The 27,095-nt window shown below is 41.5% G+C and overlaps 1 protein-coding gene across 9 annotated transcripts in view; it reads right to left on the bottom strand.

Moving 5' to 3' along the window:
* LDLRAD4 (low density lipoprotein receptor class A domain containing 4) overlaps positions 1 to 27,095 on the bottom strand; it is a 589,432-nt gene that overhangs the window by 43,692 nt on the left and 518,645 nt on the right. For 6 of the 9 annotated variants that reach the window (XM_054694231.1, XM_054694236.1, XM_054694232.1 and 3 more), the window contains one exon: positions 1,211 to 1,365. In XM_054694231.1, coding sequence (XP_054550206.1) covers positions 1,211 to 1,365 — 155 coding nt within the window. The other 3 variants (XM_037508894.2, XM_037508895.2, XM_054694235.1) reach the window with 3 other exon arrangements.

The raw sequence follows: 27,095 nt of genomic DNA, 5'->3' as shown, positions 1-27,095 counted from the left end.
ATATTGGCTTAAAAAAGTAGAAAAAGTGCATAAAACCCTTTCTTGTGTGCAAGCTGCTTCACTACAACCCCAGAACTATGATCTAAATCTGAGGAGGAAAACCCTCAGCATTTATTAACAAATTTAGCTACAGACCGTGATGAGACCTCTCTGGACATGATCACTAGCTACAGATTGTCTTCACTTGCCATGCAGAGTGTCACCCTGAAGGAATCCTTTAAAGTCACTTAATTACCATCTCAGAAAGGAAGACCCTATGTCCAGCAGCCCCTGGAGCAGGGCAAACTGTTGCCCTCTGAAGAGGGCATCACCACAAACCCACTTCCAAATGAAACACATTCCAAGTAAAAATACTCATATTTTTGTATTTTACCTTTGTAAACTGCCTTCCTGCTGTGTCTTTTTGCCGGTGGGTGCCCATCCACTCACCTGACAATGGTGGTGCTTAGGTAACAATGGATGGGGCAATGACAGTAAGGGTAGCAGGGTCTGCACTGAGGAGTGTAGGAAGGAGGCCCCTTACCCATGCAAGGGGAGCTGGAGTGGAAAAGAGATGCCTCCAAGGCAAGAAAGGGGTGGGTGGGGATCCAGGCAAGGCAATGGGAAAGCAGCCTGAGCCTTCTATGTGCAGCAACTTTAAGCACTTTGTGGTTTGGAGAAGAAAGCGTAAGATGGAGAACTTTGGTAAATTCATGGCAGGTGCTTTGTAGAAACTAGAATGCTGCCTGCTGATGCTGAGTGATAATTTTATCTAGTTTTAGGGGTACACTCAAAATCCTTAGATTAAAGTTTAGGCAAAGCAGTGATCATAGATTCTTCTGTGGTTCTCAGACTGCTAATGTGACAAGATTTTTCCCCCTGTCCTCCCCAACAAATTCAGGAGAATTACATGTATTTTGTGTTCAGAACTTCAGAGGAATTAGTTCCCTCCTTCAGGTAACAGGTCTGTCCTGTACCTAGTGGAGAATCTCAGACAACAGGGCACCAATGAGTGCCCTGTTCAATGAGTGTGGACAGGGCACCAAACTGCTGAGGTGACAACATTCCCACCGGGAACCCCTTGAGGGGTTCTAGATATTCTAGTACGTCTGAGCCAAAGTGGCCTGACATGGAGGCTGCCCTGCTTTGAGACCCTTGCCAGCACTGGCCCCACCTTTGGAGCCAGGACAGAATCCTATGCAGAACCTGACGGGCCCAGGCACACACTTACCGACTGCAGAACGTCCTCTTGCCTCCTGCTCTGACTCGGGCGGTTGATGAAAGACCGTGTGGACACTTTGTAGTGATTCAGAAGGCAGACTATGACCACGACCATCACCGTGACCACCACAACAATGATGATGATCTGGGCAAACTCCAGCTCCGCTGTGATAAAAGAGGAAAGGTCTTAGCCACATGCCCCTGTTCTAAAGATACTCATCATCTCAAAGCGCTCACTCCACTCTTACAATCCCAGGTACTGAAGACATTTTGCCTGCCTCTTGTTCTCACAAGGACTTCGTCAGGGAGATGATTTTTCCCCAGGTCTGCTGTCCAAGATCACTGCTAGACTCGATAGTCTATACTATTTGCTGGAAGGGAGATCCAGGCATGGGGCTCTATCCAACAGACCTCTGATCCTCAGCCTTTTTTGGTGCTCAGACAAACCTTGCTTGTGCTGCAATTTTATAATGAGAAGGGTTTTGGGGAAAAGTATTGCATTGGTTCAAAGAGAACTCTAGAGGTGTTGTGCTGTAACGGCTCCATTTCTTACATGGAACTCAACACCCTGCCCAGTGGTCATTCCTGAGGCTGGCTGCAGCTTGGCTACCCCTTCCCACCAAGAAGACAGTTCTCAAGTGCTGCAGTGTCTTGGGAGTAAAGCTCAGTGGTCTCCCTTGCCTATACTCCCCTTATGCCAGATAGCATCCTCCATATCCCTTAGTAAAGTCTAACAAAATTAAGGCGGTTTTTCCCAGTGCAATTTCTGTAGGAAAGTTAAATCCATCTTTCTAGTTGAGTCAGGTTTCCCAAAGTACATCATCACACCATGTACACAGTCATAAATTCCCTTTCAGGTTAAATCAAGCCCTGGAAATGATAATTTTTTTTCTTTCCACAGGAATAACTTCATTGCTTTATGAATATGAAAAGGGAGGAAAGTGGTGATTAGAGTGAGGAATCCTATACAAAGTCTTCATGGGCCAATTTCTTAACATGGAGAATGTTTTTCTACGTCATCTTTTTGTAAATATGGAAAGAAATGCAGATAACTTTATATCACAGCAATTAAATTATATTTTCAAAACTTGGGCCTCCCTGGTGGTGCAGGGGGTTGAGCACAGCACTGTGAAGCTATCTTCAGCCACTGTAGCACGAGTTTGATCCCCATCCAGCCAGGGAGCTACCCACATGGTGTAGCAGTGTATCTCGCTCACTGCTCCCCTCAGCAGTGTATTTCAGTGGATCTACTCCTCACTCTGTCTCTGGTGAGTCCTGTCACCCCCCGCACCTCTGGCCTGCACCCAAGTTCTTGTATGCATAAATAAATAAATCTTTAAAAAATTATATTTTCATAACTCTATGCACTTTGGGTTATATTTATATTTCATTTGAAAAAAAATATTATTAAAGTGTTTAAGAATATCTGCAGATTTTTTTCTATTATTTTATTTTGAGAATATAATCTGATTTTTATTCCAGAGTATCATGAATTATGAAAACTGACTACCTGTTAGTCATAGAATTATTACCATATATGGATCTCACAAACCCTGAAAAGGAGCCTGCAAGAAGACCCACAGTCACAAGGCTCTATCCAGCAGCCAGCAACCCCAAGCCCCCAAGCAGAAGGGGATGCATAATAAGCACCACTCAAAGCAGCATGGCCCTGAAGGCAAAGAATAAGGAAAAGGAAAAACTTCTACAAATGACAACATGAGTCCTCAGGGAAACACTACATCACAGAAAGAGAACAAATCTTCAGAATACAACTTTAAATACAGGTTTCTCCTATCAGATACAGAATTTAAATTTGCCATTATAAGGAAATTTGAAGAACACAGAGAAAACACTGAAAATGAGATCAAAGATATGCAGGAAAATTCAGAAAAGACAAACAAATATCCTGAAAAATGGAAACAAGAACAGAAGTTTGAAAAGGACAAGAAAACAGAATTGTAGGATGTAAAAAGATCAGTAGAAGAGTTGAAAAATACTACATAAAGCGATGAAAGTAGAATAAACCAAACAGAAGAGCAAATCAGTGAACTTGAAGATGCAAATACACAAATAGGTAAGGTAGAAGAAGAAGAAAAGAAATGAAGCAAAGAAAAATGAATAAACACTTCAAGAACTGTCCAACTCCATGAGGAAAGGTAACATAAAAAAAAGGGTCTCCCAAAGGGGATGAAAGAGAGGAACAGAATACTTATTTAAATAATAATGGAAAACTTCCTGAACCCAGGGAAAGAAAGAAATATACAAATCCAGGAAGATGAAAGAACCCCTGGGTATAAAAACAAAATGAGACACACACCTAGACATATAGTAGTAAAACTTCCAAGAGGTCAAGCAAAGGAAGAACACTAAAGTTGGCAAGGGAGGAGAAATAGATAACCTACAAAGGAATCCTGATTAGGTTAACACTGAACTTCTCTCAATAAACACCATGGGCAAGGAGAGAATGGAACAAAGTGATAGAAAAGCTTAGAGATAAAAATTTCAGCCAAGAATGCTCTATTCTGCAAGGCTTAACATGAGCTATGATGAAGAAATAAAAGACTTCTCCTTCAATTTAAAAACTGAAGGAGTTTTCAAACAATATAACTCCTCTCCAATACATATTTAAAAAGAGAGTAATATCCACAAAGAACAGAACAAGGAAATAGGACCACAAGATTAAAGACTCTCATTTATCAACAATCACTCTAGATGTAAATGGACTAACCCAACCAACTAAAAGATATGATATCTCATTGGATTAGGAAAGAGAATTAAACCTTTTGCTATCTCCATGAGACACACACCTCTAGGCTCCAAAGATAAACACAGACTTAAAATAAAGGATTGGAAAGCAATTCAACAAGTGAATGAAATCCAAAGAAAGGTGGAGACAGCCATAAACTTGTATCAGACAAAACAGACTCCAGTTAAATAAGGTAACAAGAGACAGGGATCAATACTATATAGTGATTAAGGGAGCAATACCACAGGAAGACATAACACTTATTGTAAACTCACCAGATGAAGGAACACCAAAATATATTAGGCAATTACTATCAATTCTGAAAACAAACATTTGGAAAATACATTTGTGGTAGAAGCCTTCACATCCAACACTCACCAATGGACACATCAATGAGACAGAGAATGAATAGTGACACAATATACTTAAACAAACGATTAGATCACATGGGCCTAACAGACATCTGTAGATTTAAAAAAAAAAAGCAGAATATATAATTTTCTCAAGCATACCTGGATATTCTACAGGATTGATCACATATTGAATCACAAGACAAGTATCAATAAAGTCATGAAGACTGATAATATACCAAGTATCTTCTCTGACTATAAATATATCACATTAGAACTCCACTAAAAAAGAGAGCAGGGAAAATATCTAATATGTGGTGACTGAAAGATACATTACTGAAAGACTACTGGGTTAATAAAGAAATAAAAGAAGAAAAAATGCCTTAAGACAAATGACAATAACCTTCTAGAATTTATGGAACACAGCGAAAGCACTACCAAGAGGGAATATATATGCCCATATCAAGAAACAAAAAAAGAACTCAAGTAAATAATTTTAACTCTCTACCTGAGGGACTAGAAAAAGAACAAACAAAACCAAAGCCAGCAGGAAAAAGGTAATAATAAAAATCAGAGCAGAGATAAATGAGATAGAAATTAAGACAGTCAAAAACATTAATGAAATAAAAAACTGGTTCTTTGAAAATATAAGCAAAATTGCCAAAACTGTAGCTAGGCTCACTAAGAAAAAAGGGAGAAAACAACTAGAAAACTAAATAGCATCACAAATGAAAGAGAAGATGTTACAATAGACACTGCAAAAATGCAGAGGATAATGAGTCTACCATGAATGTTCATATGCTAACAAGTTCAATAATCTAGAAGAGATGGGCAAATTCTTAGAATTATACAATCACCAAAACCTGAACAGGGAAAAAACAGAGAATCTGAATAAACCAATAATGAGCAAGGAAATTGAAACAGTAATTAAAACTCTCCCAAAAAACAAAAGTCCAAGGCCACATGATTTTGCAAGTGAATTCCACCCGACTTCTAAAGATGAACTAAATATGTATCCTGATCAAACTCTTCCAAAAAATTAAGGACGAAGGAATACCTCTAAACACATTTTATAAGGCCAACATTACCCTAATACCAAAACAAAACAATGACAACACCCAAAAAAGAAATTTATAGATTAATTTCCCTAAAGAACACAGATGCAAAACTCCTCAATAATCGCAGGGACACAAGGATGTTTCAACATCTGAAAATCAGTCCACATAATTTAATAAATCAACAAAAAGAAATATATGGTAATATCAATACATGCCAAAAAAGCATTTCGTAAGACTCAACATCCATTTATGATGAAAACCCTAAAAAATCCTGGGGATAAAAGGGACATATATTAATATAATAAAAGCCATATATTACAAACCTACATCTAGCATCATTCTCAATGGTGAAAAACTGAATGCCTTTCTACTGAAACCCAGTACAAGAGTAGGATGTCCATTCTCAACACTACTACTCAACATAATATTAGAAATCCTAGTTAGAGCAACTAAGCAAGAGAAAGATATAAAAAGGAATCCAAATTGGAAAAGAAGTAAAGCTATGATTATTAGCAGACAACATGATAACATATATAGAGAACCCTAACTCTTTTGAAAAATTAGTTAAAACAATAAACCAGTTCATCAAAGTGACATTACAAAATCAATACACAAAATCAGTTGCCTTCCTATATGAAAATGCTGGAGTGGTAGGTGAGCTATGGTGACCACCTGAGGGGGGCGATGCTGTATTTCCAGAATACTAGAAGAGGAAGAAATTAAGAAAATAATCCTATCTACAATCATACCACACACACACTAACACAAAATACCTAGGAATAAACCTAACAGAGGTTGTGAAAGACCTAAACAAAGAAAACCATAACACATTGTTAAAATAATAGAGGAAGACACAAAGGATATTTGCTGCTCATGGACTGGAAGAATAAATATAGTCAAAATGGCCACCCTATCAATCCTATCAATATAGATTGAATGCACTGAAACAATATAGATTCAATGCATTCCCAATAAAAATCTCAATGATATTCTTCAAAAAAAAAAAAATGGAACAAACATTACTGAAATTCACTAGCAGCAATGAAAATAAAAGAAATTATAAACAATTTGGACTATATCAAACTAAAAAGCTTCTGCACAGCAAATCAAACTATAACTAAAACAAAGAGGCACCCTACTGAGTGGGCAAAAATATTTGCATACCATACATCTGACAAGGGACTGATATTGAATATCTACAAAGAACTCATACAGGGCCTCCCTGGTGGCACAGGTGGTTGAGTGCAGCGCTGTGAAGCTGTCTGCAACCTCTGCAGTGCTGGTTCGATCTCCACTGGTGGCCACAGAGCAACCCACATGGCGTGGCAGACCTCTCCTGTCTCACCAGCTGCTCCCCTCAGCAGTGTATTTTGGTCATTCTGCCTGTTCTGTTTCCCACTCTGTCTCTGGTGAATCCTCTCACTCTCCCACGCATCTGGCCTGTACCCTGGTTCTTGTATAAATAAAATAAATCTTTAAAAAAAAAAAGAACTCATACAATTCAACAAAAAGAAAACCAATAACCCAATTAAAAAAAAATGGGCAGAAGAGCTACAGATCATCAGTCAACAGGCACATCAAAGACAAATACAGATGGTGTCACTTGTGTGTGGAATATAGTGAAACCAAACAAAGGGTCAGACAAAGAAAAACTTAAAAACCAACACTTTAACGCTGGTCATAGAACTGAGGGAGTCAAAGTGGGAGTGTGTGGGGTTGGGGGGTTGACAACAGTATGGGAAGATAGCATACATACTGCGGTTGAAGACATAGGTGCTGAAGTGGTAGGTGAGCTACGGTAACCACACCTGAGGGGGGAGATGCTGTATTTCCAAAATACTAAGGATGATGTAAACCAATGTTATTTCAATTAAAATAAAAAAAAATTCCATATTAGAGAGTAAAGAAAAAATCTCAAGGAGTAGAGACATTTCAGATAATTTGCTCTTTTTTTAAAATCTGAGGTTCCCCCCCCCCCAAAGGTTTATTTATTTATTTATTTATTTATACAAGCACTGGGTACAGTCAGAGCACGGGAAGGTGAGAGAATTCACCAGAGCCAGAGCGGGGAGCAGAGGAGGCAGAAGGACCGAAGTACACTGCTGAGGGGAGCAGCGGGCGGCAGGAGAGGTCTGTGCGCCATGTGGGACCCTCCTCAGGGGGCTGGGAGCAGCCGGGGACCGGGGATCGAACTGGCGCTGCAGAGGCTGTGGGCAGCTTCGCAACCCAGCGCTCAACCGCTGCACCACTGGGGAGACCCTTAAATCTGAGTTTTTGACACGTGTATATGATGTGTGTGGAGATATATATATATGTACATGTATATACATACATACATACTAATCAAAATTTTATTACAAAAATGAAGCCTTCTTAAGAATTTAAACAGTATAGAAGAAAATAGTGTATTATGTATAAGTTTCAGTTGGTAGGCCTGGAGCACTTCCTGACCCCTACCAGCCCCAAACAATCCTGGAAAAAGGAGGCCATAGTTCATGCAGGTGTATCTCTATATTTGCCCATTGAATAAGGGTTTTTGTCTTCTTAGTGAATGAAATTATTGTATAAATATATTGTTCTACTTTTCATTTCACTAAAACATCATAGACCTCTTTAAAGAATGCATTATTTACAGTGGTTATCTGCTTTAGAGTATGGATACACTGGAGCTTACATTATCCAGGTGATTGATTTCAGGTGGTTTGTTTATCTTTTCTTTTTCTAATATAACCAAGATCGTATGTGCATGTGGATGCATGTGTGGGAGTGTCTATGTTTATGCTGACCCACATTTGTAAGCATTCCTATAGAAAATTGAAATTGAAATTTCTGGGTCCAGGACATATCCTTTTAAATGCTAATAGCTACTGAGAATTTACCTTATGAATGGCTCATTCTCATTAATATTGGGCACTCAACTTTTTCATTCCTATCAGTTCAATGGAGGAGAAAAAGTATCTTGTTTTAACTTAAATTTCCTCAATTGTTTTAGGTCTTTCCTATGGTTTGGTAATAATTTTCTTTTTCATAATTATATTAATTCATTAGTACATTTGTAATTTTCTCACTTATTTGCAAGCAATTTTTACATATAATGGCTACAAATCTTATCTGTTACATGTGTTGTAAATATTTTCTCCTAGCTTGTCAGTTCTTTAAACTTTCTTGTGAGAGTCTCTATAGAAGACAGAAATTTTATGCCATCAGATGCTAAAACTAGTCAATGAAAACAGATGACTGAATTTTTCAAACATTTAGCTATTGGAAAATAGAAAGGATTCACTCTTTGGAACTACAAATACATTCCTAAGAGTGGTTCAGAGGGTTCTGAGAGTAAAAATTATAGTAAGCAGATAAGAGTGCTCTTGGGGCAAAGCATGATGATTTCCAGACCCCAATTCCTGTGCTACCAATTAACCTTTCCCTTGAAATAAGGGGGTTGCAATTGTATAGGGAATATAAAAATGAAATAAAAAAAAAGTCACTCTAAGGCTGACAATGGGGCATGAGCAGTGACAGTGATGATGGTGATGATGGCATCTTTCTATTTTTATAGAAAATCTTCAAGAAATGCCAAGTTGGGCAGTAGAGTATTACAGAAAAAGAAGAAATTGTATGAGGTCTGTTGGTCTATTCCTTGATTCAATGAAGATTTGAACAGACTCATATTAAAGGCATGAAAATATGTACTATTTTTAAAGAACTCTCGTGAAGTGTGGTTCTAACACCTTAGGTTCCCAATAGAACATTCATTTCTACTTGTGAAATACCATCCTCCATTTGGTCTTTCCTCCAGTAATCTATCATTCTTCATAGAAACCCTATTTTCTAAACACTTGTTATTTTTAAGTTTCAGACATATGATTTAAACCCTTACAGACTTTATAATAGGGGGCAAGGGTTAAAGTCTAGGCCTATATATCAAGTCAAGTAAACACCTCGATGGCATTCAGAAAAGTTCCTATGCGGACTATTAGGATGTCACTGAAAGGGCTGAAGGCTGTTCACAAAGCTCTGACATCACCTGAGTGGTTCATCTCCTCCCATAACCAGTGGCTGCACCTCCACCTCATGCCCTCAGTGCTATAATCTGCTGGGGCCACTGGAAACCACAGGCTCACCCTGTAGGCATCCTCTAACCTGAGTTGCTCCATTGGTTCAAGGGCAGTGAACTCAAGGCTGCATTTCCATGTTCTCTGTCCTCCTGAGCAGAGATGGAAAATGTATGGGGACTATAATCAAGATGAAAATGCATACATTGTGCAAAAATGATATAAAAATGTATAAAATAAAATTAAAAAATCACATTGAAATAAAGTAAAAAAAAAAAAAGAAAATGATAGCCTTGCGGTATCTTACTCTTAATTTACTGCTCAGGGATACTTTTAAGGTGTTGAATATTCTTTAAAGACTGGTAAATTCTTTCCCAATCCCACAGAGGCCAAGAAGTGGGGGTTAAAATGGGTGGGGGTAGGAGCTGGAATCTACATAGGCTGTAATTGCTTCAAGTTTGTGAACTGTTAGCATAAAAATACTCTTGGAGACATCACTGGTTGAATGAAAATTCACACTCCTTAAACACTATGTCAAGAGGGAAAATTCAGTGTGTGATACAAGAATGATTGCACAGCTTTATATTCAAAATACTAACCGGTAAGATTTGTAAAAATTATGTATTTTGGATATTTTTCCCTTGGGGCATATCGACTATTTCAAAATACCCTACAAAAAGTAGAGCAACAGAAGGAAAGAATCACCCCACAGAAATACCTAGATTTGGTATCACCTCCTGCTTTATCTTTCATTAAAAGCTCTTTGATGGTGGTCACTAGTTGGGGTGAGGGAGGCCCCTTCTGTGAATCTGAACCCTGTTAGTGCTCATTTTCTGCTTTGTTGATATAGTTCTAGAACAATGTCTTATTCTTCTATAGTATCCACAGCAGGTAGTACATGCCTGGCACAAAGTCAGTGTTTGTTTAGATAAATTGATGAAGAAATCCCTCTAAGGAGTTCCAATTGCCTAAAGAGTTTTAAATAGTGTTTAGAGTTTTACTAGAGAGTTTCATAATCTGTAACAATTATTTAACAATTATAACTGTAAGGCAGTGAGAACCATTGGTGGAAAAAAGAACTTCATGGTTACTGTAAGTTACCTTTATTCAGAATCCTATTCACATTCATATATTTACATACAACTTTTTGCATGAAAATAAAAATGGGAGATGATATCTATGATCTATGGGAGGAGAAGTAAAAGCAGAGAGCAGTCAGGACCCTCTGAGGATAAGAACCCCCAAACCCCGTTCCGCCCCCAGGGCACGCATGCTGACCTGAGTCCAAAGTCAGGTGCCTTTGATGGTACTGGTGGGCGAGACAATTAGATTGATTATGGTATCCCTATAGGTAAACACCATGAGTTCATGCAGCTAGAGTGACATCGTCTTAGTTTATCAAGGTCTAAGCCCAATACAACTTTTCACCATGCATTTTAGAACCCAGAGTTTCATGATCTTTTCAGAAAGAAAATTTAGCTAAATATGATCTGATCAAGGATGATTGAGCAGATTTTCTGGAAATACAACAGAGGAATAAGACCAATTACAAACCTTGAAAAAGTGTCTCCTTCTGCCATACTCTGTGGAAATACATATACATAAAACCATAAATCCCTTTACTGGATTCATTTAAAATCCACCTCACCCCACATTATTCCTTTAGGAAAGTGTATCAGAAAACAAATACAGCTGCACAAGTCTTATTCACAAGTTAAAAGCAGTGGTTTCAGAGTACTTCAAATTTGGCTGTCAGTCTGTCCATCTGTCTCACTTTGGTAACTCTCTCTGTATCCCTCGCAGTCACAGCTCTTCTTCCTAATGTCTACTCTTACTGCACTGGTGAGAACCAATAAACTACCCACATCCTGAGAAATACTTCTTTTCTTTAGGATGCTATTTTCAGTGACTTAATGGTGAAAAAATAGTACTCATGAGTTTAATAACAAGAGAATTTTGGGGGGAGGCTTTAGCTTCATGTATATTTGAGTCTTTGGAAAAATAAATCTTAAAGCAACAAACTTGTGTATTTATATAACATCTCCAACAGAAACAGACTGCAGATGAGAAGATGAAAAAGCCTAAAGTATATCTTCCTATAGAGGCCTCAGACCCTCCCTCCCAGGTAGACATAAATTCCTTCAGAGTTTTTAGTCTCAACTGTGCCCCCAAACAAAACTCTAAGAACAACCACAACAAACCTCAGAGAGCAGGCATCGCCCACTGCTGGGCTTCGGAAGTGTACCTTTTCTCAAGAACAGGTCTTTAAATGGGGCCTCCGTCAATGTGCTGTTGCTTAGGTGCTCACGGAACATAATCAAATCCTCGGCAAGGGGAGTCCAGCCGTGACACAGTTCGCCCCCCTTCCCTGGTTCAAAGCATCCCTTTAGGTTCCACGATCTCCTCTCCAAGCAGCTCACAGCTGCGGCTACAGCCAGTGTAGAGTGTGACAGAAACTCCCACCGCCCCCATACTATCTTCCCCCGTTCCCTCCCTCCCTCTCTCCTGTATCAGGGGGGCCCAACCCAGGTGCTAGACTCAAATGTGTGGTTCTGACCACAGACGCACAGACTTTGGCTCCCAATTACCAACTACTATCCACAGAAATCAGCAGCTCCCTGGCAGGACGCTGGTGGTGTCACAGAGCAGATACTATGTCCAAGTTCTTGAATTCTGTGAACAGCTGAACGCCTGGTGTCGTATATATGGCAATATACTGCCACGTTTACTCTGCATTTCTTGTGCTTGCCTTCCCAAGGGGCACAGGCAAACGGAATGCAGCAAGATCCATCACCTTGTTCTACCACATTCAGTAATCTTTTTAACAGGCAAATATCAAACCAGACAAGACAGAAAGGGGGAATCTGCAAATCTTACCACAGTATTCTTCCCTTGATTTCCACTGGAAGCTTTCAGAGTTGACGGAGAGAGAGCTTACCAGGCAGCTCCAGCAGGCAGGAGCGCTTAGCTGCTCCTGCTTTTCTACAGAGGGTCAGCTTCGAGAGAGTGTCCGGTTTGGAGTGCCCACAGCATCCGTCATGCCAGGAGCCAGGCAACTGGGTTGTCCTCTGGGCTCTCCTCTCCCCAAAATCTCTAACTGATGGGAGCAGCTCCCACAGTTCTTGCAGCTAAGCTCTGTTCTGGCAATTGGTAAACTCATAACCACAGCAGGAAATACTCACACTTTCCTCCCTCCCACTCTCCCTCCCTGACAGCTCTTCCCCTTTCTCTCTCTCACCTCTTCTCTCTTCCTCTCTTCCTCTACCCTCACCTCTTTCCTTATTATTTCTCAATGCTAAATAGCGCAAATACACCACAGAGACTCCTGAAAAGTAGGACTCAAGATCTTACTGTGCAGGTTTATTTTGCAAGGTTCAGAAATGAAAAAAGATTTCTTAGGTAATAAGATAAGGTAATTCAAAGGCAGAGACATCTCTCAGGAGGGAGCTTTTTCCTGTTTCATTTTGTGCAAACACAGTCTCTTTCTCCCCTGAGGTCTAAACAGTTTGTTTGGAATGTATGTAAGATATCTCCAGTGCATTCCAACGCTCTGGGGCTATGTAAAGAGACTTAAGATCAGGCTGCCTCAGTGCTTTTCAGAAAAAATCACTGTGTGGCCACAGTGAGAGGGGCAATGTATAATGATAATCTTGCAAATAACCTGCCCCACGCACTGCTCTGTACCCAGAATAGCCGTTGTTTTCCTTTATTTAGGGTAAACAGCAATGACACGTGGGCCATAATAATAGTTTTGGCTGTAGGAGTTGTCAAAGCAAAACTAAATGCTGTTGGTTACTACCAGCATTAGCAAGGAGTACAGTTACATCAGCAGCCAGGCCCCACGCATCACCTGGGGCCAACAGCAGTGTCTGGGCTTGATGTCATCGCAGCCCTCGGGTTGGCTAAAAGACATCATTACCTCATGCTCTAAGTATTGGCAGTGGGGGCAGGAAAGGAAGAAAAGAATTGCCAAGAATTTTCAGAGATTTCATGTGGAGAAAAGAAACAGGAATTTTCAGCAAGAAAATTAGCAGTTGTATGCGTTAGCAAGTGCTAATCAAGGCAACTTTTTTTTTTTTTCTTCCAGTAATTCCCCAAATGTAACTCTCCCCTTTTGTGTTATACTTTCCTCTGATTTTTTCTCAGATTCGCAGGGCTTGGTGTAGAGGGCGATTCTCAGGTGACTGGGTGGGCTGGAGCACAACCATATGCACTGGTGTCTCCCAGAGGAGAGTGGTTTCAGAAAGCAGTAGTTAGACTCCCTCTCCTGCTAGCCAGCAGGTCTTCAGCTCTGTCTCTGCAGCCCTGGCAGGGTGCTTGTCATCTGGGGAGGGCACTTTCTAGTCAGTTTATTCAGGATGACAGGATCCTCTGAAATCAAATCCTTAAAGAATATTTACAAGATTGCATATGATTGTCATGTAAGTCTGTTTTTGAAAATCAGGGATTTAAATTCTTTAAAAAAAAAAAAAAAGATTTATTTATTTATTTATTTATACAAGCACTGGGTACAGTCAGAGGCGCGGGAGGGTGAGAGAATTCACCAGAGCCAGAGCAGGGAGCAGAGTAGGCAGAAGGACCGAAGTACACTGCTGAGGGGAGCAGTGGGCGGCAGGAGAAGTCTGGCGCCATGTGGGACTCTCCTCCGGTGGCCAGGGAGCAGCCAGGAATTGAACCAGCGCTGCTTCGCAACCCAGCGCTCAACCCCTGCGCCACCGGGGAGGAAAATCAGGGATTTAGTTAACATTGTGAGAGCTAAAAGTCTGTTCTGTCATTTGTTAATACTTTCACTTTGAAATAGTTGCATATAATATACTCTTGGGCTTTGCCATTACTTAAAATGCATATTTAATGTACAAAAAAAAATCACTATTTTTAATTTTTCATGGTTGCAGGGCATTCTACTCCACCTGTTGTGTGGCCAACTTTTATCACTGTGCATTTGGGTCACAAGTGACCCAAATAATCTCCTTGCTCATTCTGTTTATTCATTCTCAATGCTTAATCTCTTTAAAAATCACTTCAAAAACCTTTGACTTTACAGATGACAATTATTTTTAAAACACTGCCCACATCTTGCACAGGCACATCTGCTGTGCATTCCTGGAGTGTGTGCTATGCTCCTGGTCCACAAGAGTGTCTGCCACAGCCCCTGACTTGTCTGGCGTGTGCTCTCAGGCTGCCTGGCTGACAGGGCAATGTCACCACTCTTCAGCACTCACTGAAGGGTTGTTGAGGCTCAGCCACCAGGTGGTGGTCTTAACTTTGAGCTTATTTCCTTTTAAGTACCATCTTGGTTTGAGGAGGATGCTTCAGGAAGAAAGAACAGGGGTCAGATGGTGGCCCAAGAGTTCATACACTGAAGACTTCTCATTGTAGTTGACCCTGATGGTATGCGGAATTCTGGGGCTTTTCTTTTCATTTATTTCAGAGAAAATGGCATCACACACAGCAGAAAGATGTGGGAAGAGACCTGTCTACTGAACAGAACAGAAAGTGGATAAAACATTTGCATTCAAGAGCTTTTTTTTTTTTTTCCATGTCAGTAATTATGCATACTCAAAATGAGTGTTCTAATGAGCTGATTTTACTAACAGGGATTTTGTGTAGTAATAAAATATCTCAAAGGTGTACAAAATTTTTCTGTCTAGAGCATAAGGCTTGGAAATGGTGCAAGGCAGGGTTGTCCAAAACAGATATCTTTTTAAATTTTTTTTTATTTTTTACATCATTTTTCATTTTTTAATTTATTTATTTTTATTTTTTTATAAAGATTTGTTTATTTATTTATACAAGCACTGGGTACAGTCAGAAGCGCGGGAGGGTGAGAGAATTCACCAGAGCCAGAGCGGGGAGCAGAGCAGGCAGAAGGACCGAAGTGCACTGCTGAAGGGAGGAGCAGGAGGCAGGAGAGGTCTGCGTGCCATGGGGGACCCTCCCCTGGTGGCAGTGGAGCAGCCGGGGATCGAACCGGTGCTGCAGAGGCTTCGGACAGCTTCGCAACCCAGCGCTCAACCACTGCACCACCGGGGAGGTCCCATTGTTCATTTTTAAACAATATTTGCTTCCTCCCACCCCCTCAGGTGTAGTCCCCATAGAGTTTCACCAATGCACCCATGTACCATCACCTCAGTCCCCCGTGTTCCTCCCTCCCTACCTCTGATCCTGCTCCCTCCTCCTCCCCTGCAGTATGTCTCTGCTTTATAATTACAAGACAGATATCTTACAAGGGTCTGTTGAGAGCAGCAAGCTCATGGAGGGTCTCTGCCTTCACAAACTCCCTCTATCAATATCTTCAAAGTTTCCTCTTTAAATGCTTCAGTTCATTAATTCACTTGACAAATACTTAACAAAGTAGTTAAAGTTCCTAGGAGGAAATACACTGGACCATCAATGTAACTCAATGCATTCACTGCAGAGTTGAACTGGTCATAGGCTCCATGTGTAGGTAGTTGTTTATTAAGGAACTGAACAACAAGGATGGCTTCTAATCAAGATTTGAATATGACAAGCTAAGGCAGTTGGGAGTGTCAATGACATGAAAGGCCATAAGAGACCACAGGACAGGGATTTTAGCTCAGGGTTACTCAGAGTTCATAAACTTAAGAAACAATCTCCTGGTGCTCTGCTATACCAGAATGTCTTTCAATCACATATAACTTGGGTTATCTTTTAGCCTGGGCCAAACCTTGATTTGATCACCATGGGCTTTTCTATCTGTCCTGCCTCTTCTTCCACATGCACATGTCCTCAAAAGGTATCTCACTCATAACATACATTTTCACAGGTAAAGGCCACTTGGAGAGTTGGGAATATTTTTACCATGGTTACCCTGAAGAAAACCAGCATTTGTAAGACTATTAAAACTGCCTAGACATTGTAGGCAGTTTTAAGCATTTTAATCTTCATACCAAACCTTTGAGGTACATTTTTTTTATCCCACTTTACAGAGGAGGGAGCTGAGGCTCAGAGAGCGTGAACATTTTGTCAGAGGTAGGATTGTTACCAGAACCCAGCCACCTCAGTGGCAGGGGTCTGCAGCAGCAGTGGTGTTCTCTCACCCTGCTGCTCCACCACAAGTCAGTTAAGGCAGTTGCTCCTCGGAGCCCAACAACCGCCCTTTTGTCAGTTGTGGCAGTTGCTTCTCAGAGCCCTTCTATGCAGCTGAGTACTCCCTGTATTGTAGAATGGACCAATCAGATGTAAACTATGAGCTGATTGGTGCTAAATGGTCTAGTCAGCCACAGGATTGAAGATGGTCCAATCTTCAATTGTGGGCGGGGCACCCTGAAAGAGGATATAAGCCAAGATTGGAGGGACAGACTGTTCTAGCTGCTGAAGATTGAAAGAAGATGGTTCCAGCCTGCACAAGAAAGAGGGACAGATAGTTCCATTCTCTGAAGAAAAAGGGACAGATGGTTCCAGCCTCCGAAGGAAGAAGAAAGAAGGGGAAGACTTCCTGTTCCCCAAAGAAAGAAGAAAAGAAGCATCCAGCAGCGACCTCTGAGGAAGGAAGAGAGCCAAAGACCTATGCAGATATGGCCTCTGGTCCTGTCTCTCCAAACAGGCCCTCGGCCTGGTATCTCAAAGAGCTGTTTGTTGTTGGTGTAGCCCAATAACTCACAAAGAGCTGTTAACATTTGGTGTCTCTGACACTGCATTTGGGGGACCAGCAATGACCATCACTACTGGCCAGTGCTGTCCAGTACTCCTGGTAACTGGTGGCGACCATCACTGACACTAATCTGGGTGAGATAGCCAGCCACTTGTGGCTACAGTAAGCTCTTTGTAAAATAAACCCCATGGTTGTTCCTGGAGCTTGAGATCTCTTGCCATTGTGCAACACAGGTGAGAAACCACAAACAGTGGCCCATCCTCTTCTTGGGCACTGTCTTTCATTTGGTTATAGCCCATAGGCCCCTACTGTGTGGGTATTGTATTGTTATAGCCTGTGGTTTTGGTTTTTGGCCTTGAGGGGCTTTTTGGCACCTCTCCTATCTGAGAGCCTGGGCAGGTGGATAGGGCATTCTGGTCTATCCAGGTATCCCATCTTACCATCTTCCCTGCCTTGACTGCCCCTGTTTCAAAATGGCTGCAAAGAGGCAGGCTGGAAGTTAGGACAATGGGCAGTCTGATCTGGAAGCGCCTGTCCATCCACCTTCCATTCTGCTCAACAGGAAGCAAACTCAGAATTATCCAAGAACCAATTAACTATAGAGTCCCCTGAAACTAACCAAAGGTTGTCAGCAAATTAACAAGGATGTAGTTTGCATTTTTTTTTTTTTTGCCTGATTGTCAGATTCCCTTTGGACACTAATTCACCTTAAAGATTCTGTATCTCTGCATGTTTCCAGAGGCTTTTGAGGCCATTTTACATGCTTCCCATGCCCTGAATGCAACTCTTGTGAAGAACTGATGTCCCTGTCCATTATACAGTCCCATCCGCTGAGGTTTTTGACTATGTTGTAGAATTCAAATTTGAGATGAGATTTTCCACAGAAAAATTAAGCCCTAGAATTTGGCCTTTAGAAAACAAAATAGGACATTTTGTTTGCTATGCTCAAAGTCATGAATGAATGTTTTAAAAGAATACAAGCTTTTATGTTCCTGCAGACTTAAAACAGTAATAGTTTGATATTTGTGGATATCAGCCTACTGCATGAATTAATTTACTAATATATTCTTAGTGCTTAATAAATGGCAACACAGGGCCTCTGTGGTGGCGCAGGGGTTAAATACACAGAGGTATCAAGCTATTGCCAGCCACTGCTGCACAAGCTTGATTCCCAGCCGGCCAGGGAGCAACACACATGGCACAGCAGATCTCTCCTGACTCGCCCGCTGCTCCCCTCAGCAGTGTATTTCAGTCAGTCTGCCTGTTCTGCTCCCCATTCTCTGGTGAATCCTCTCACAACTCTGCAACTCTGGCCTACACCTCTGGCCTACACCCCAGTTCTTGTATGCATAAATAAATCTTTAAAAAAATGGCAACACAGATTGCTATGTAAAAATATATTCTGCATATTCTTCGACCATAGTGCTTGCTACCCCATGGTTTGGAAGAAATATCAGAAAACATAATTTTTCTTCTACTGTCTTTTGTATTTTTTGTTGTTCTTCTTTTTCTAGTTCCTCAAGATGAGAGAGAAGGTTTTTATTTGGGCTCTTTCTAGAGCTTGATATGGGCCTGTATTACTATATATTTCCTTCTTTGTAGTGCTTTTGCTAAGGCCCATGTGTTCTGTAATGTTACATCATTGTCATTTGTCTTGAGGATTTTTTTGTTTCCTCCTTGATTCCTTTCTGAACCTGTAGTCTTTCAGTAGTGTGTTGTTCAGTCTCCATGTATTAGAGGGTCTCCATGCATTAGAGGTTTTCTATGCTTTTCTTTGGTAGCTGATTTCTAGTTTGACACTTTTCATGGTTGAGAAGAGACTTGGTAAGATTTCAGTACTCGTGAAATTGTTGATATTCATCTTGTGGCCCAATATATGTTCAATCCTAGAAAATGACCCATGTGTACTTGAAAAAAATGTATATTCTGTTTTTTTTTGGGGGGGGGGGCGGTGCAGGGTCCTATAGATATCTATTAGGTCCATGTGGTCATATTTCTTCTGTAAAGCTTATGTCCCTGCTCATTTTTTTTTAATAGAGGCATGTTTTATTATTTATTTATTTGTTTGTTTGTTTGTTTTGTTTATACATGCACTGGGTACAGTCAGAAGTGTGGGAGGGTGAGAGAATTCACCAGAGCCAGATGTCCCTGCTCATTTTTTGTCTTGTTGATTTGTCAACTGGTGAGGGTCAGGTATTTAAGTTTCCTACAACAAATATATTTTTTCCCCAATGTCTATTTTCTGAGTTGATAGTAGTTGCCTAATATATTTTGGTGCATCTTCATTTGGTGAGTATATATTGATGTTTGCTATGTTCTCCTGGTGCCTTGTTTGCTTAATCATAGTGTCCATGTACGTCTATCCTGTTACTTTTTTTTTTGTTTTAAATCTGATATTAGCATGGCTGTCCCTGCCTTCCTTTGGGTTGCATTCATTTGTAAAATTGTTTTCCAGTCCTTTATTTTGAGTCTATGTTTGTCTTTGGTGCTCAGGTGTGTCTCATGGACATAGAAGAAGGTTGAAAAGTGTTTCCTTATCAAACAGATATTGTATATCTTTTAATTAGTTAGTTTAGTTTCATTTACATTAGGAGTGATTATTGATATATGAAAGTCCTTAGTTTTGTGGTTCTGTTTCCTTGTTCTGTTCTCTGTTGGGTGTTTCTCTCTTTTAATATTTCTTGAAGAGGAGTTCTATTGTTTGAAAACTCCTCAGTTTCTGCTTGCTTGAGAAGACCTTATTTCTTCTTCATATCTCAAATTGAGCCTTGCAATAGAGTATTCTTGATTAGAAGTTTTTATCTGCAAGTTTTTCTATTACATTGTTCCATTATCTTCTTCTTCTTCTTTTTTTTTTTTAAAGATTTATTTCTTTATTTATACAAGCACTGGGTACAGTCAGAAGCACGGGAGGGTGAGAGAATTCACCAGAGCCAGAGCAGGAAACAGAACAGGCAGACTGACGAAATACACTGCTGAGGGGAGCAGCGGGCACGGCAGGAGAGGTCTGTCATGCCATGTGGGACCCTCACTGGTGGCCAGGGATCGAATCAGCGCTGCAGAGGCTGCAGGCAGCTTCTCAGCCCAGCGCTCAACCGCTGCACCACCAGGAGAGGCCCCCATTATCTTCTTGGCAGCAGTGTTTCTTCAGGGAAGTCTGTCAGGTAGGGCCCTGTATTGCCCAGTCTGGGGACTGTGCCTGTTTCTGAGGCACCGATAGGTTGTCCAGTGGTTTAGAGTGCTTTGAAGAGGGTGGCTCAGTGTTGCTGATGTTGGATGAGAACTGAGCAGCCCAGATTGGGTTGTCCAGTGGCTCCTGAGGTTCTGCTGTCTGGGCCCAGGGTTGAGTGGGCTTCCCAGTGGGTGGTCAAGGGTCACTGGTGATGGGTGGGTCCTTGTATGGCCCAGCCTAGAGCATTCACAGGCTCCCAAACTCCTCGTTTGGATTAAATGAGTAAAATGAAGCTTTGAGAATTGGTGACTTGTGCATACTACATATAGGAAATGAGAATTGGATCTAGTTCTGGGCCTAAGCAATTACTACTCAACAGTGATTTTTTTAACAATTTTAGTCAGTATGCAAGCATTTTGTCTGTAAAATCAGATATTGCCCACTTGTGTTAAGGGAAGGGTTGAGCACCATAGGGCAGGTGCTCCTACTCTTCAGGAGAAACAGTAGGGGCTGACAATGTTGCCAGGACTCACAAGAACGCAAATATCACCAGTTATGTTAAAGTTATGTTAATAAAGCCTCTGTTGTTGAAATAGAATTTTTAGGATATTTGGCATTCTTTATAAAGACTTCTGGATAACATGTTAATAAAGGACTCTAATTTTGCCTTCTGGAAAAATTTAAGTGCCACGAATGTCATGAAGATGCCATCAATCTACTTCATGAATCTACCTTAATTCCTTTACATCCTGGGCATCCCTGCTTCCAAGAGAGCCAAGCTTCAAGAAAGTATAGCCCTGCCATGAAGAGTTCTGGAAACAGTTTTCCATTTTTTGTATGGGTTCTTCCAGCCAATCAACTGATTGCACTCCCAAACTCTTTCCCTATCAATAAGGGTTATTGGCGGTGTCTTTATAAAACTGACATGACATCATCAAGGGGAGGCTTTTTATCAGGTGGTAGAAATGATCTATGCTAGTCCTGTCATATATACACATTCTCTATAAAAGCACACTAAGTACTTGAATATCTAAAATTTAAATATAAATACTAAAGCAGAAAATTAAAATATTCAATGTGGCCATTCGGAATTAAAATATATATATATATTATACTTCTCAAGTTAATCCAAAAGCTGGATGGCTGAATAGCCTTCCTAAATCATCCAGTTTCTAGATAGACTCAAGGAGGTGCAAGATGTTTGTAACTCCACTTTCAATAGCACTATACTTCAGGCAAACAATGCACATCTTCTTTTAAATAAATCATTTTATTTTATATAATTCTTACATCATTTTTCATTTTTGCATAATGTATGCATTTTCATTTTGGTTATATTCCCCACACAATTCCCACCCCCCTTATTCTGACCCTAATCCCTCTTCTCCTCCTCCTACCCCTGACTGTAGTGTGTCTCTGGTCTATAGTTGCTTGTTTATTTTGATTTTAACTTTATTGCTATTAATTTTTCCTGTGCCTTTATTTAGGTTTTCTAAAGTCTTGCTATGAATGAGACCACCTGGTATTTTTCTTTTTCTTTCTGGCTTATTTTGCTGAGCATGATCCCTTCCAGCTCCATCCATGTTGCTGAAAATGGCATGAGTTTATCTTTTTTGATTGCTGAGTAATATTCCATGGTGTATATGTATCACATCTTCTTGATCCAGTCATCTATTTTTGGGCATTTGGGTTGTTTCCAAAGCTTAGCTATTGTAAATAGTGCTGCTATAAACATAGGAGTGCAGGTGGCCTTTTGAATTAATGTTTCTGTGTTCTTTGGGTAAATACCTAGTAGAGGAGCTGCTGGATCATATGGAAACTCTATCTTTAGTAGGTGAAGAAATCTCCACACAGCTCTCCATAGTGGTTAGACCATTTTGCCCTCCCACCAGCAATGCAGGACAGTTGCTTTTTCTCCACATCCTTGCCAACATTTGTTGTTGCTAGTTTTTTTTAATATGTGCCATTCTCACTGGTATAAGATGGCATCTCATTATAGTTTTGATTTGCATTTCCCTGATTACAAGTGATGTTGAACATTTTTTCATATGCCTGTTGGCCATTTGCATTTCATCTTAGAGAAGTTTCTTTTTAGCTCTTCTGCCCATTTTTTGACTGGATTATTTTCTTTGTTTTTGTGGAGTATCATCAGCTCCTTGTAGATTTTTGTGATCAGTCCTTTATCATTAGTGTTGTGTGCAAAAATGTTCTCTCAGTCGATGGGGTTTTCCTTTGTTTTGGTTATTGTCTCTTTTGCTGTGCAGAAGCTCTTTCATTTGATGTAGTCCCAGCTGTTTATCTTTGCTTTCACTATCACTGCTTTGGGTGATGTGTCTGTAGAGATATTTTTGAGGTGCAACAATGCACATTCTTGTGCACATACAGTGTATGGCACACATATGTGGATATCCATATTTAGTATGTGTTGCTAAATTTTTGACCAATGCTGTGTTTGCTATTCTAGAAGATTCTAAGAGAGTGGCCCCTTTGCAATCAAGCATTTTTTGGATGATCTGAATGTGGAAGAGAGGTAGACATTACTGGCTCTGGAATTTTGCTTTGTCTTGCTTACAAATTCCAGGACATGTCCAAATAGTTCTGTAGGGTAAGGAAAAATGTCAGGCTTTTCTGCCCTCCCGCCATCAGGATAGATGATGGATCCTTGCAGTCCCGAACGCATGCCTGATGGCGGGCACCTGGAATAGGGTGTGGGCATAGGTAGATGGGATTCACCTGGCCTAAGGCTGTGCTTTTAAGGGTGGCGTCACGGGGACGCCAGTAGAAGCCAAAAGAGAAGCTGAGAAAGCAGCAGCAGAAGCCGAGAAAGAAGCAGAGAAGGCCAGAGAGCCCAGATAGAGTGAAGACTTGTTGGGGGCTGGGAGGCCTGCCAGTCTCTCAGCACCCCAGCCCCCCTACCTGCTGTGTACCTGCTAAATCCCAATAAAAGCCTGCAAAAAACCACTTAGGGCTCCAGGACTCCTCCTTTACCTGGTCTGCATGGGAGCCTAGAAAACCTGCTAGGGCCAGTCCTGCCTTACAAGTTCCAAGACCTTTCAGTTTCTCACTTTGGGCAAAGCATTAATTTCTTCAAAAACTCAGAAAAAGTCACAGTATATTGCAAGGATTAAGTTACTGTACTGGAGCATATGCTAAGTCAAAAATCACAGAAGAGCCATTGTAAGGGTCAGGAATGGACACGGTGCAGGTTTTCTAGGATCCAGCAGACCGGGTAAAGGAGGAGTCAGAGTCCTCAGTGGTTTTGCAGGCTTTTATGGGGATTACCAGGTACATGGCAGGCTGGGGGGCCGGGAGGCTGGCAGTCCTCCCAGCCCCCAGCAAATCCGCACTCTCTCTGGGCTCTCTGGCGTTCTCTGCTTCTGCTTCTTTGCTTCTCTCTCGGCTTCTCTTCGGCTTCTTGGCTTTTGCTCGGCTTCCCCGTGACGCCACCCTTAAGAGCCCAGGTGAATCCCATCTACCTATGCCCACACCCTACTCCAGGTGCCCGCCATCAGGCATGCGTTCAGGACTGCAGGGTTCTGCCATCTATCCTAATGGCGGGAGGGCAGAAGAGCCTGATACCTTTTTCCTTACCCTACAGTCCACCCCCTCAGGGTTTTCTGCCATACAATTTTCTTAGCAAACATAAACAACGCAGCCATGGCCCACAAAAGCAAATACATCACAATATAACAACAAAATACCACAGAATACAAGTAAGTCCGGGCAGGGCCCCAACCTAGTGGCAAAAGACAATTATTGGTACCAGCAGATGAGCCACCAAATCTGCTGCTGAAGGCACTGCTCATACGAGGGAGGGGAAATCACTCACGGCATCTACTGTAACACGCCAGGAGCCGTCAGGCTTCCTGACCTTCTCTGGCTGTAGTCTTGGCTACAAGCCACACACAGCATCCACCCCCAGGATGCACTCACTCTGGGATTGGTGATTCTATTCTGTTGGGGGTAATCGCCAACCCTCAGGGTTTCTGTCTGCAGTCGCTCCAACACTTGGCCTTCATAGCCACCCATGCGACTCGCAGACCCCTGCACTCAGGCCAATCCACTGCACAAGCACATGGGTCGGGGATCCAAACTCTATGTTCGCCTTGGGCTCCACCCCAAGCCACGTTCCCCACCCGTCCCCCAAGGACGGGTTCCTCAGCTCCTCACCCTCACTCAAGAACGAGCAGGGCATCATCCACAGGTGATTTTACGAGACTCACAGTTCTTCAGCATACTCAGGCTGCTTAACAGCCACTCAGGGCTTCTCAACTTAGCATCAGCACCAGCTCTTGCCTTCTCAGTTGGCTTTTCTCCTCTGCCTGGCTGCTGGGCACACACAGGCTGCTTTTGGCCATCAAGGCCCACTGGCCACCCCCAGATTCTCTAAAAAACATAACACCTGCCAAGGTCCTCCACCTTCTGGCGGGATTGTCAGTCCAAGTCCATCAGTACAAGTCCATTAGGCCCCTCCCTGCCATCATCACTGGCGAGCTCCGAATCATGGTGCTCTCTTCCTGTTGATTCTTGCTGCCTCAGGGGTTGTTGGCTGGTCCTCTCGGGCGTCTCTTCCTCCAGCTGAGGTCTTGTCCCGCAGCTCCCGGACGGTGTCTACCTTCTGTGCCGCCATGACGCTTCCACGTCGTCACAGGCAAACACAGTCTGTTACTCCTTAGTCCCTCCAGGTCTTCGGAAGGCTCTATACTCATTTGCATGGATTATCTTGCCGACTTACGCCAATTGTAAGGGCCTGGAATGGACACGGTGCAGGTTTTCTAGGATCCAGCAGACCGGGTAAAGTTGGAGTCAGAGTCCTCAGTGGTTTTGCAGGCTTTTATGGGGATTACCAGGCTTTTATGGGGATTACATGGCAGGCAGGGGTGCTGGGGGGCTGGGAGGCTGGCATTCCTCCCAGCCCCCAGCAAATCCGCACTCTCTCTGGGCTCTCTGGCGTTCTCTGCTTCTCCTCTTTGCTTCTCTCTCGGCTTCTCTTCGGCTTCTTGGCTTCTGCTTGGCTTCCCCGTGACGCCGCCCTTAAAAGCCCAGGTGAATCCCTTCTGCAGGTGCCCGCCATCAGGCATGCATTCAGGACTGCAGGGTTCTGTCATCTATCCTAATGGTGGGAGGACAGAAAAGCCTGATACCTTTTTCCTTACCCTACAGCCATATAATTATATTATGTTCTTATCTTTGGTACTAAGACTAGCCTTGCACATATATGCTTTTTAAAGACAATAATTACTGCTCTCTGGAGTTGGAGCTCCACTGAAAACATGAGGTCCATCCTCATTTATGGAAGCTCCAGAGCTGCATTTGGTAAATACTAATAAGCACTTATTATGTGTCAGTCACCATGAAGGGAAATAAGGAAAGCCAGGAACTGTGTTTGTACATGAGGTCTCTGGTTTATGCCTGAGCAAAATTGGTGGAGGAGTGAGACAGGTAAGACTCAGTGCAGCTCCCAGCAGAATGCTCAATGTGGAGCAGGTGAATGAATAAACGAATAACAGGCTGTCCTACAAGAGCAAATAAGAAGGGTGCTTAATTGAAATAGTAACAGTAGTAACAGCTAGCACTTACATAGCACATATTTGGTGCCAGACAGTATTCCAAAGCATTTTATTCATTTAATTAAGCCATTTAGTTCTTCTAATTATCATATAATGTATTATTGCATATGATAAACTAGTTATTATCACAGTTTTATAGATGTGATGACTGAGGCACAGAGAGGTTACGTGACTTGCCAACCTCATTCTACTATTCAGTGGCAGTGCCAAAGCTTGGCTCCAGAATCTACTTCCAACCACAACTCAGCTAACTCCAATGATGACCCCTGAGCCAAATCCTATTTTTAGAGGGGCCTTGACCAACAAGTCCCACTTAAGACTCAAGGAATGAATTACTTCTTTGAAATCAAGTTTCCTGGAAGGGCTGGAGTGCACAGAGACCATTTAACAATATCATCTCAGATGGAAGTTTTCACATATTAGAGAAGACACTATTGAACATAAATTTGATACTTATACATTTGTATAATTTTCTTTTTTATTTGAATATAAAACCATTTACTGACCACTGTTCACCAGTATTTATAATGAATAATATACAGTTGAATAACATCTGATTACTACAAAGTTACTATTTTTCCTAACTTCTGCTGAACCAGTAACCAAAATACTGAAAAGATTGAGCCTACATGTAAGGAATGCATTGGGGTAAAGAAAAAACGTGCAGGTCAAGAGTTTAGGTTACAAAAGTTGTTCACCTGTGTATTCCAGCAGGCCCTAAATTGCCAACAGTTTTCCATGAATAGTCTTCCAAGTCCCATGAATCATGACCTTTTAGTCAATACACAAAAATTTCAACTTCTTGTAAAGGAATAGCCCACTAGAGGACACCTTTAAATGTCCACTTAACGAACTCCTGTGTGCCTACTTAAAACACTTCAGTATTTATCTAGTTTTCTCATTTGGGTGGGAAGGTTGCTGTAGAGATAAAATTTTCCTTCAGGATGTGGTACATATACACCATGGAATATTATTCAGCATTCAAAAAAGATAAACACATGCAATTTGCAGCAACATGGATGGCGCTGGAAGGGATCATGCTCAGCGAAATAAGCCAGAAAGAAAAAGAAAAATACCAGATAATCTCACTCATAGCAGGAATCTAGAAAACTTAAATAAGGGACCAGGAAAATGAATAACTATAAGAAAGTGAAAATCAAAATCAACAAACAACTATGAACCAGAGACACTCTATGGGGGTGGGGGGCGGGGAAGGGAGGGATTGGGGTCAAAATAAGGGGATTGCAATTGTATGGGGAATATAAAAATAAAATTTATTTAAAAAATTTTTCCTTCAGAAGATTGGCAAATAAAATACAACTATGTGATTAT

The sequence above is a fragment of the Talpa occidentalis genome, unplaced genomic scaffold, assembly GCF_014898055.3.
Source record: "Talpa occidentalis isolate TD23 unplaced genomic scaffold, MPIMG_talOcc4v2.1 talOcc4.13, whole genome shotgun sequence".
NCBI classification, from domain to species: domain Eukaryota; kingdom Metazoa; phylum Chordata; class Mammalia; order Eulipotyphla; family Talpidae; genus Talpa; species Talpa occidentalis.
This window is presented reverse-complemented; position numbering and strand designations above follow the sequence as displayed.